At 36.7% G+C, this 12471-nt stretch overlaps 1 protein-coding gene across 1 annotated transcript in view; it reads right to left on the reverse strand.

The window, feature by feature from the left end:
• LOC125255191 (transient receptor potential cation channel subfamily M member 4-like) overlaps nucleotides 1-12471 on the reverse strand; it is a 32894-nt gene that overhangs the window by 11104 nt on the left and 9319 nt on the right. Inside the window, exons 9-19 of the mRNA XM_048170227.1 lie at nucleotides 12281-12383; nucleotides 12034-12155; nucleotides 8150-8386; nucleotides 6461-6562; nucleotides 6216-6344; nucleotides 3314-3443; nucleotides 3074-3219; nucleotides 2859-2971; nucleotides 2279-2386; nucleotides 2138-2187; nucleotides 1753-1988 (exon numbers count right to left, since the gene is read on the reverse strand). Coding sequence (XP_048026184.1) covers nucleotides 1753-1988; nucleotides 2138-2187; nucleotides 2279-2386; nucleotides 2859-2971; nucleotides 3074-3219; nucleotides 3314-3443; nucleotides 6216-6344; nucleotides 6461-6562; nucleotides 8150-8386; nucleotides 12034-12155; nucleotides 12281-12383 — 1476 coding nt within the window. The remainder of the gene's footprint in view (nucleotides 1-1752; nucleotides 1989-2137; nucleotides 2188-2278; nucleotides 2387-2858; nucleotides 2972-3073; nucleotides 3220-3313; nucleotides 3444-6215; nucleotides 6345-6460; nucleotides 6563-8149; nucleotides 8387-12033; nucleotides 12156-12280; nucleotides 12384-12471) is intronic.

Consider the following 12471-nt stretch of genomic DNA (forward strand, 5'->3'; position numbering starts at 1 on the left):
TTACACGTCATCGGAATCAGCATAAACCAGGGAACAAAACGACAAACTTTGGACAATGTTTTCAAAAGTTATAAGCTTTTTTCAAAAATACTTATATCTCTGGAACACTAGCTGGCGCTGTGTTCAAACTTCTCAAGTAAATTCAGGACATACTGACGATTAACCCTACCAAATTTTGTGCCGATAGTTAAAATAGTTTTAAAGATATTGCAATTTATGTCAAAATTCAAAATGGTGGATGGCTCATCCGATCCTGCTAAAAATCGGTATCCTCAGATTCGGCATGACACAAGGAATCCAAAATCATGATTTTCTGACAAACTGTACCAATTTTTGTTTCGATTGCTCAAAGTCTGGCCTCTGAACCAATATTGGGTCGACCTCATTAAGTTCCCGACATCATAACTTTTGAACAAAGATGAATAAAATCTTTTCTGTGCAGCTCGGTCCAAAGATCATCCGGTAAAATTTTGGACAAAATAGGGCAAATTTTGAAGATGAAGTATCGAAAAAAAATGAATACTGTACTTTTCAAAATGGTCACTACAGTAATGGGCAGTCTTAATGTTGAATGGCATCAGCATGAAGAGAGGAATCAGGTGAACTAAATTTAATTTTTCAAGAACAAAGGATTCAAAACTTATAACCTTTAGAAAAGTGAATTTTTGAACTGGTGGTGGCGCTATAGAGTTGGCCCTAGAGACTCCAAAATTGGTCTATCACTATACATGACCATCTCTACAATTGTGCCAAATTTATTCATTTTCTCATGTTTCATTGATAGGGCTGCCATAAACACCCATTTAGTAAAAATAATAATAAGAAAACAATTATAATAGGGACTACAGCCCCTTTGGGGCTTGACCCCTAATAAGCCTCAGGTTAAAGGAAATGCAAATTCACGCCTGCAGAGTAGAGGGCGCAGTTCAAACAAACCTTTCAGTGGTGCTACCATTCTGGATTGCAGAGGAATAGGATTGCAAAAAAACAAACAAATATGCAAAACACAAACATGATGTTTAACTAAAGTATTTTTTGCCGTATGGTTGAATTGGATAATTGAAGGTCAGCAACAAACACATTGAGACTAAATACGGTAACACTTTATTTTACAGTGTCATTGTTACAAATGTTACATGTACTTACTATAGTAATAACAGTAAATTATGCCAAACCCAACCCTAATCTTACCCCTGTAGTAAGTACATGTAGTTACTTAATATTCCTCAGTACTTAAATCTGTAAAATTACACTGTAACAAACGTTAGTGTAACAAACACCTTAAAATAAAATGTAACCTTAAATACATATTAAAGTATATTTTAAAAGTAACATGTAATTATTGCAGGTTTGCGTTATATTCTGAGTTTGCATTTCCGTTTTATTTGTTTTGAGGAATACTGTATGTTTTGTGCAAATGAGATGAATAAATGCATGCTCACATTTAGTCTAGCACTACAATAACATGTACTACAGAACACTAGAACTATAATATCATGTTTACAAAGCGCATATGACACCTCTGCACTTAATCCCGATTTCTCTCAACATGGGGGCAAGGGAGGTGTATATAAATAAATGGGAAAACAGTATTTGAAAAAATCACTTGTAAATTTAAAAGTAACGCATTACTGTACTAGTTACCTAAAAAAAAAGTAATCTGATTACATAACTCACGTTAGCTGTAATGCGTTACCCCCAAAACTGATCACTTTTAAGCTGATGAAGTGAAGAACCAGTGTTGCCACTCACCTCGCGAATCTCCTCACACACGATAGTGAAAACCCAGAAATACAGCACATACTCGGAAGGGGCAGGGCCATCAGGAGGAGGTGGTTTGAAGTCAACCAATAGCACGTAGGCATACAGAAACAGGAAGAGGAAGTACATCAGAACGTTGCCGATAAACGAAGTGACAGGAGCGTACCAGAACTGCCTCCAGCGGGACAACAGAAAGGGCTGCTTAGGTTTGCCGTATACAGGAGTACCTGTTACAGGAAGAAAGAAACAGGGAAAGACAATAAGGGCAACACATTTCAGTCAACCTGATCAACTCAAAAGACCAAAAAAGTTAATTAATGAACAAATTTGTGTAAATTGTTCATAAACCCAAGGGTTTGCAAAAGCACAGTCAAACCTTTTGTTGATCGTCTGATATTATTTGAGTCATCTTGCTCTGCTTCACTGCTGAATATTATAAGAAAATCACAGATAAAGGCATGTTTGTCTACAGAGATCTTATATTTATGCATGAAGTATTAAATGAAACCTAATTTACTGCTGTTTGATGTCATTGAAGGAGAAGACAGTCTCTCCATAGTGGCAGTCTGTTGCTGAGGGTGGAGGTGCCGTCAGTGATTTCTCCCTTTCTGCGTTTTCCTCGTTCCTGCAAGCACATTTATGTTATATAATTTATGTTATATAACATTTATGTTATATAATATATTCTAATATGTTGATTTGATGCTCAGGTAAAATTTATTTATTATTATTATCAATGTTGAAAAAAAAAAAGTTCAAAGAACAGCATTTATTTTCATTTATTAAATGTATTAAAGCATTTATTAAATAGAAAACTTCATTAATATATAATATAATCACTGTCACTTCTGAAATAAATGCAGCCTTATTGAGCATAAGACAGTTCTTTCAAAAATCATAGAAAAATTGTAATGTTTCCAAACTTTTGACAGGTACTGCAATTATAAATTTGCAGTTGTATTTTATTAACTAACATTAACAAAGATTTATAAAGTCTATAACAAATGTAATGATCATTGTTAATGTATTAACTAATGTTCACAAATGGGACCATACTGTAAAGTATTACCGGAAATTTGCAAGGCTGAAGTACTGACCTGAATTTGATGAGGTTGGTGTAGCAGAGAGGAGGAATGATCAAAGTCAGCGTCAGTTTCCAGAGCTCAGTTCCTCTTTCCATGTCACCCCACCAGATCTGAGACAGCAGTGACTTAAAAAAAAACAAAACAAAAAAAAAACACTAACCTTATTTTTTTTAAAAATAAACGAATAAATAAAAATCCTATTAATGACTGTTTGCATGTCAACAGACCTGTACTCCATCGTGGCTGAAGAAAACACGGGCGTCAGCGGCCATGGCCATCTTCAGACAGGTGGCATCACCCCACATATTAGACTTGCGAATCAGTAGCTTATAGGAATCACTTGCTTTGGTTTGGTAGCACATGCTAAACACATCTGTTAAAAAAAATACAGTGAAGAAAACGGAGGGTTAAAACTTTATCACTGGGTTTATAAGATTCCAAAAACCAAATACTTTCAAGCATCATACCGTGAGCCATATTCTCCAACTTCATGGCCATCTCCTTAATGGAAATCTTGGCCTCTGACTCAATACCCTGTTTAGACAGCTCCCTCAACAGTTTACATCCTCCCAGAGCCGTCAGAACAGGCTCACCACACTGAGAGAGAAGATAAATAAGTAACATTGGTCTTAAATTGGTCATTTTAAATGCTAAAAGTGAATTTAGGCATCACAACATTATAAATGTACAAATATATTTGTATTGAGCTTTTCTCAATACATAGTTTCAAAGCATTACAGAAATTCATGATGTTGATATTTAAAATATCTTAATATCTTCATGCCTTATAGTTGCATAAAGCAATGATATAGCAGTAAAATTTTGGGACAATACCAGCAATCAAGCAATTGCTATTTGCTATATAGTATATCGCCGTAGTAGGTAAACGGATAAAGTTGGACATACTTTTATATTCAACGTTATATAAAGAGCTGGCCTGGGCGATAATATATTTACATTTTATGATAATAAAAGTCAAGTAGTTGAGATTTGCTACATAGTATAAATTGCTTTATGTGAGTGTACTCTATATATGCAGGTAAAGTTAGATATCCTACTTTAAATAAACTATATGCAGAACTGTGTGATAATGCAATTTGCGACAATATAAACAATCACAAAGGCTGATAGGTACAATATAAAAGGTATATATACAGTAGTTCAGCTTATAGAAACAAAGCGTGTGGTGGGTTTAGTGGGGGGTAACTGAGAATGAATGGGGAAAGTCACGTGAGAGGAAGCAGTGCCTCCATGGCGCTATGATTAGAGACGTTCGGTTACGATTGGACATGATTGGTTCGTGTGATAAATCCCGCCTCTTGTTTTTGTGAGCATTCTCGTTGCATCACCATGAATGAAGATAGTGATGGCGTTTATGGGAAGACTCTTCTTATGAAATGTTAACTTAACCAAGAAAATTGTGTAACAGGGACATAAATGAGGACATTGGCTACTCATTTTAAAACACCACCTCCCACAACTAATATATATAGATATTTATTCATTTATTTATTAAGGTATACAGTGGTGTGAAAGTGCTTTTTTTGCATGTTTGTCACACTTTAATGTTTCAGATCAAACAAATTTAAATATGAATTAAAAAACAACACAAGTAAACACAACATGCAGTTTTTAAATTAAGGTTTTTATTATGAACGGAAAACAAAATCCAAACCCACATGGCCCTGTGTGAAAAAGTGCTTGCCCCCCGCTGTTAAAACATAACTTAACTGTGGTTTATCACACCCGAGTTGAGTTTCTCTAGCTACAACCAGGCCTGATTACTGCCACACATGTTCGCAATCAAGAAATCACTTAAATAGGACCTGCCTGACAAAGTGAAGTAGACCAAAAGATCCTCAAAAGCTACCCATGTTGAGATCCAAAGAAATTCAAGAACAAATGAGAAAGAAATTAATTGAGATCTATTAGTCTGGGAAAGGTTATAAAGCCATTACTAAAGCTTTGGGACTCCAGCGAACCACAGTGAGAGCCATTATCCACAAATGACGAAAACATGGAACAGTGGTGAACCTTCCCAGGAGCGGCCGGCCGACCAAAATTACCCCAAGAGCGAAGCGATGACTCATTCAAGGTCACAAAAGACCCCACAACAACATCCATCCAAAGAACTGCAGGCCACACTTGCCTCAGTTAAGGTCAGTGTTCAAGACTCCACCTGGCCTGCATGGCAGAGTTCCAAGATGAAAACCGCTGCTGAGCAAAAAGAACATAAAGGCTCATCTCAGTTTTGCCATAAAAACATCTTGATGATCCCCAAGACTTTTGGGAAAATACTCTCTGGACTGACAAGACAAAAGTTGAACTTTTTGGAAGGTGTGTGTCCCATTACGTCTGGTGTAAAAGTAACACAGCATTTCAGGAAAAAGAACATCATACCCACAGTAAAATGTGGTGGTGGTAGTAGTGTGATGGTCTGGGGCTGGTTTGCTGCTTCAGGACCTGGAAGACTTGCTGTGATAAATGGAACCATGAATTCTGCTGTCTACCAAAAAATCCTGAAGGACAATTTCTGGCCATCTGTTCGAGACCTCAAGCTGAAGTGAACTTGGGTTCTGCAGCAGGACAATGCTCCAAAACACACCAGTAAGTCCACCTCTGAATGGCTGAAGAAAAACAAAATGAAGACTTTGGAGTGGCCTAGTCAAAGTCCTGACCTCAATCCTATTGAGATGCTGTGGCATGACCTTAAAAAGGCGGTTCATGCTCGAAAACCCTCCAATGTGGCTGAATTACAACAATTCTGCAAAGATGAGTGGGTCAAAATTCCTCCACAGCGCTGTAACAGACTCACTGCAAGTTATCGCAAACGCTTGATTGCAGTTGTTGCTGCTAATGGTGGCCCAACCAGGTATTGGGTTTAGGGGGCAAGCACTTTTTCACACAGGGCCATGTGGGTTTGGATTTTGTTTTTCCTTCATAATAAAAACCTTAATTTAAAAACTGCATGTTGTGTTTACTTGTGTTATTTGTGTTATTGATTCTTATTTAAATTTGTTTGATGATCTGAAACATTAAAGTGTGACAAACATGCAAAAAAAAAAAAAAAAAATCAGGAATGGGGCAAGCACTTTTTCACACCACTGTATAGTTCATATACAGTATAAAGTATATTCATTTGAGGTTTGATTTTACTTTGACAATTAATAAATTTGGGTGAATATTAACTAAGTGAGTATTGAAAGAGACCACATGTAATCTAAATATAAAAATAGGGGAAATGAGTATGAACAATTAAATACCTAATATGACTAATAAAGACAAAACATAAAATCTCTGAAATCATTCCATAAATGATACATTGTGTATCCCTACAATTATGACAATAACTCATCAGAAGCATGTTACCATTTCCCAGCAGAAGATGGCCATCTCACTGTGGTTCTGCAGCACTGCCCAGATGAAGAGACATAACCACGGGTGCTTACACAAGTTCTTCCGATAGCCACATTCCCCCTGCAGGACCTGGCATGCTTTCTGTAGGGTGGCATTTAAAGACATTTTATATTTGGGAACTGAGCAGACATGGAAGAATGGGAAAAAAATCAATATACAGAACTAAATTCTAAGGCACTAGGTACTAAGTCTGGTACCTTGAAAGCTTTTCTTTTGGTTGAATTTGCGTCCACACCAAGTACAGACTTGTAGAAAGGCCGGCATACCTCCCCTAACAGATTCTCCAGCAGTTGGGACACCTTGGGATGAGAAATCGGTGAAATTTACAACAGTGCATATTTATAGTTTTCAGTCACATGACTGGCGGGCAAAACATCTATAGAACTGTAGCACAGGCCGCTCGATTTTGCATCGGTTTCAATCCACAAATTTTGAGTATATTTACTAAACACAAATATTAATGACACATCTCAATGAAGAAAAACAGATAAATGAAAACAAACTGCAAGTTTCAGGCACTTGTGATCCATATACAACCATCTCATCACAGTATTTACTTAAAAACAGTGGGACAGTCTAAAGTGCTTAATGTACTAAGACAGTGATTTTAAAAGATCAAATTCAGTATACATCTTACTGATGATGCATACTATATACAAGCAAGCAGATAAACCCAGAATATGAACAATAAATCCTATGTCCTGACATAACATCACATGAAATACTAAGGTGAAGTACATTGTATTTAGCATTTTAAGGTTAAAATGATATCAGATGAATTCTGTTAAGCAAAGTTTCCAGCAAAAGTTTTCTGCCAGTTCCTGTTCTCTTTATTGTATGTCTAATGAGTCAGATTACTGAGATTCTCACCTTTGTCTTTGATGGCTCTTGGAGCCCCTGTCCCATTTATTGAATAGTTATGCTAATTGGATTAGGACTTGTGACACTCTAGAGTCTGGGATGGGTTCCTATACCTGAATACTTCATTTGGAATACTTCAAGGTCGTCAACCAGGTGCTTTGTCTCTATTTCTAAGCACTGCCCCCTAAAATGTATATAAACTACAATGTACACTGCCTTAGTTGGACTTGATGACTGCAGCTACCGACAGCACATGTTCTCAAAGAATCTGCTGAAGATACATCCAAGTCTCCTGGTCTTCGCTTCTGAGATTTCCAACATCCTCCAGTATCACGGTTTTAAAAGGGATAGTTGACCCAAAAATGAAAATTCTGTCATCATTTACTCACCCTGAAGTTGTTCCAAACCTGTAGGAGTTTCTTTCTTCTGTTGAACACAAAAGAAGGTATTTTGAAGAATGTCGGTAACCAAACAGTCGTTGGGCCCCATTGACTTCAATAATATATATTTTTTTCCATACTATGTAAGACATTGGGGGCCCATTAACTGTTTGGTTACCCATGTGTTCAGTGGAAGAAAGAAACTCATGCAGGTTTGGAACAACTTGAGGGCGAGTAAATGATGACAGAATTTTTGGGTGAAATATCCCATTAATGCATTAAGCCACATAAGCATTTTCTTTATATTAGTTTTCAATGGGAAAATGCTTAACATGTTAGTTAGCACGGTGCGTTCATATTCTGGGCTCATCTGCTTGCCTGTAGTTTTTGTACTAAAACAGCAATATTAAAAGACCAAAATTCAGTATATACTGTACCTTATTGATAAAACATACTATATATTTTATCAATAAGGTATATACTGAATTTTGGTCTTTTAATATTGCCATTTTAGTACAAAAGTACAATACTGGTAAGAATAACTGGCAAGGGAAATCCTTGTTGTGCCCTCCAGTGGGTGTTCTTATAGGGGAGTGATAGACCAAATAATCTGCCGATATTTGTCAGATAATTTCCAGATCTCACCTCATAAAGGCTAATGCGGCATTTCTGATCATTGCTGAACTCGTTCTTGCGCTCATTCAGGATCTGCTTCAGCAGTTTGCCGGCCTGGCAGTTGTCAGAGATGGAGTTGTAAAGATCCTCCAGTTGGCCGTAAGTCAGGTAGTTCAAAATGTTCAGACCGTGGTCAATGAAGAGACGCACAAACTGTGGTTTATTGTTCATCAGCACATCAGTCATGGAATCTTTCAGATCATTGTTCTGCATGTGCCAAGATAGAAATACCAGGTTATCACCACATACCAGAAAAACTGCATTTATTTGATCAAAAATACAGCAAAACAGTAATACTGTGAAATATTAGTCTAGGGCTGGGCGATATGACTTAAAAAAAAAATCTCCGATTTTTTCACACCAAACCCGATTTTCGATTTTAATCGATTTTTTTTTTCTATTTAAAAACAAACAACAACCGACAAAGAAATTGCTCAAAACAAATGTACTCTTTATTTTGTTCAGATTTTCGCTTATGCAGTTTATGATGACCACAAACATTACTTGTTCATCCTTCTGAGATTGTCCCCATTGTAAAACCGATCGTTTAAAAATATAGTAAATTCATCATTTGATAGAAAACACTTATTTAAAAATAAAAAAGACAATATTACCACTTTAACCAGCAGGTGGCGGCAAAGTAGCATGTATTTGCGCATTTGTGAGCCATTTCCTCTAATCGTTTTTCACTTTGTTTTTGACTAAATGTTAAACATTATAAAGTAACTAGGTTTACAAATATATTTTGTCAATGTGAAGTATGAAATACTTACAAAACTTAAGAAAAACAATAACTTTTATGGTGAATTAATTAAACAGGAAGTGATACCGCACTTTTACCTTGTAATCACAGCAGCTGTCAGTCAATGCAGCGCAAGATCAATGATTTCAGCACTCTTTTATAAAAAACACATTTTATTAAATGAATCTAACTAAAGTGTACAATAAATATTTAATTTTTGAAGCTTTTTTTTCACATAAAAGTGTGAAAACTGATGGTCGAATTGAATTTAGCCGAGGAGGAACACTGAGGTACGTCCTTATTTATTTATTTTGTATGCGTGTTATGTTTGAATAACTAAATTGATGCTATGCCTATTTAAGTGACTATAATCTGATTATAAACTAAGTATTACACTACTGATGCTCAACACACCAGCAAATGACATCTCACCGGAAGTTTTCGAGCTGGCTTATATTAATGCGGAAGTTCTAAAGAACGCTCCGTGCATATAGTCCATTCCAAACAACGGATGAAACGGTGCCTTTCTTTGGAAGGAGCTCTGCGTGTTACCTGCCATGTTGTCTGTGTGCGGCTGACTGTAAGGTAAGCGGGGGGAGGGCGAGCCCACTCTGAACTACGGAAGCCTAAGGGGAGAGCCGGTGGTGGAAGTTAAAGAGAAAACCGATTTCATTAAAAACAAATCGCCCTTAACGTCAAATTCGAGTTAATCGATAAAATCGATTTATCGCCCAGCCCTATATTAGTCTATTACTATTTAAAATAACTGTTTTCTACTTGAATAGATTTTAAAATGTAATTTATTCCTGAATTATCAGCATCATTACTCCAGCCTTGAGTGTGATGACATGATCCTTCAGAAATCATTCTAACATACTGATTTTGTGCTCAAGAAACACTTCATATTATTATGACGGTTGAAAACAGCTGTACTAAATGACTGTACTGTAATTTTATTCAAATTAACACATTTCTTTCTTTAAAAAAATAAACTCACTGACCCCAAACTTTTGAATTTGAACAGTAGTGTGTATAAAAATGTGGTTGTACTTTAGATTAGGGTCTAATAACTAACTATTAAAGGGTTAGTTCACCCAAAAATTAAAATTCTCTCATTAATTACTCACCCTCATGTCGTTCCACACCAGTAAGACTTTTCATCTTCGGAAGACAAATTAAGATACATTATATTGCCAAAAGTATTGGGACACCCCTCCAAATCATTGAACCTTCAGATTAGCTCAAGAACAGTGTGCAGAAAGCTTCATGGAATGGGTTTCCATGGCCGAGCAGCTGCATCCAAGCCTCACATCACCAAGTGCAATGGAAAGCATCAGATGCAGTGGTGTAAAGCACACCGCCACTGCACTCTAGAGCAGTGGAGACGTGTTCTCTGGAGTGACGAATCACGGTTCTCTGTCTGGCAATCCGATGAATGAGTCTGGGTTTGGCGGTTGCCAGGAGAACGGAACTTGCCTGACTGCATTGTGCCAAGTGTAAAGTTTGGTGGAGGGGGATTATGGCATGGGGTTATTTTTCAGGGGTTGGGCTTGAACCCTTAGTTCCAGTGAAAGGAACTCTTAATGCTTCAGCATACCAAGACATTTTGAACAATTTCATGCTCCCAACTTTGTGGCTACTAAAGACACATTTAAAACAGTTCATGTGACTACAGTGATTCAAACTTAATATTATGAAGTGACGAAATAATAATTTTAATAATTTTTGTGTGCCAAAAAAACAAAAACAAAATAACGACTTTATTCAACAAAATCTAGTCATGGGCGATTTCAAAACACTGCTTCATGAAGCTTTGAAGCTTTACGAATCTTTTGTTTTGAATCAGTGGTTCAGAGCGTGTATCAAACTGCCAAAGAAACGAGGCTTCTTTGCATCATAAGCGTTTCGAAATTTCAATGGTTAACATTAAAGGTGATAGAGAGGATTTTTTCGTCGAATGAAAATCCAAAGACTGTTACTGAGGAACGCCTCCCAAAATTCGTGCACGAGTATTAGAACACGAGTGTTTACCACCGGCATTCCCTGTGTCGTGTTTTTTGGATTCATTATGTCAGACTCAGCGCAGGTAACTCATAATCTGCAGTTGTTATTCCTGTCTCCTGACAAAAACATTGCATGCAGCGCCTGTAGAGTGTGGAAAGTTACTGGAGCGCGCAGCCGCGCTCGTCTCTCACAAGGAACGTCACGGCAGTGATTGACAAGCCAGAGGGCCCATCGTTTACGCGATGATCGCGTAAACGATTGGCTGATGTTTTTAAGGCCCTACCTCGTGCACAGATGATGTATATTAATATTATTACTTTCAGTGCACCTAATAAATATCTTACTTATCAGTTAGTAAAGACAGTTTCAAGTAATATTGCAAAAATGTATAAAACAAAACATCCTCTTTAGCACCTTTAAAGTTGAACCATTGTAGTCACATGAACCGTTTTAAATATGTTTATAGCACCTTTCTGGGTGTTTGAAAACCTAAGTTAACTTGCTCTCAATGCAGGCCTCACGAGCCATCGGATTTCATCGAAAATATCTTAATTAGTGTTCAGAAGATGAATGAAGGTCTTACGGGTGTGGAACGACATGAGGGTGAGTAATTAAAGACAGAATTTTCATTTTTGGGTGAACTAACCCTTTAACTATGACTTTTGCCTCAAACTACTAATTCCTGCTTATAAATAGTTAGTAAGGTAGTTATTAAGTTTAGGTATTGGGTAGGTTTAAGGGATGTAGAATATGATTATGCAGAATAAGGCATTAATAAGTGCTTTAGAAGTACTAATAAACAGCCAATATCCTAGTAATATGCATGCTAATAAGCAACTAGTTATTAGTGAGAATTGGACCCTAAACTGAAGTGTTATCAAAAATGGTATCCCTCCTTTAGATATTTCAAATTTTGCCATTTACATTTATGCATTTATCAGACAATTTATCCAAAGCAACATAAGGTATACATTTAATAAGTTAATTCCCTGGGAATCAAACCCATGACCTTGGCTTTTTTAGTACCATGCTGTACTGTTTAATGTACATGAACACTTGACAACTTGCCAAGTTTAAAAGATAATTCATATTTCCCACAATCCTCTACCTTCCAGTCGATGTTTCCATTGAAGAGTTCACTCTTGGCAATGTCCACTCTGTTCCATGTTACAGCAAGCCTCAACTCATCAGCATAGGGATTAGTAGCACCCGTAACATGTTTTTTACTCGCTAACACACACAAACAGCAAAAATTATATACAGAAAAAGATTTAACAAATATTATACACGCCATAGGTCCGCTGTAGACCAAAGGGGTAGAAGCTGAAGAGGTGTAGAAACACTGTACAGTTTACCTTGAACAAGCACTTTTAGCATCACAGTGTCAAAATCATCTGCTCCTTCCTGTTCCGCGTCATAAATGGAGATGAGGTCTTTGTTTTGGTAGACACTTAAAACCTTTCAGGTACCAGCCAAGAAACAAGAAAAAAAAAAAAAGAAAAAAAAAAAATATCAGCATAGAAAAAAATTTTTTTTTAGTACTTTG

The sequence above is a fragment of the Megalobrama amblycephala genome, linkage group LG20 (assembly GCF_018812025.1).
Source record: "Megalobrama amblycephala isolate DHTTF-2021 linkage group LG20, ASM1881202v1, whole genome shotgun sequence".
Taxonomy (NCBI): Eukaryota; Metazoa; Chordata; class Actinopteri; order Cypriniformes; family Xenocyprididae; genus Megalobrama; species Megalobrama amblycephala.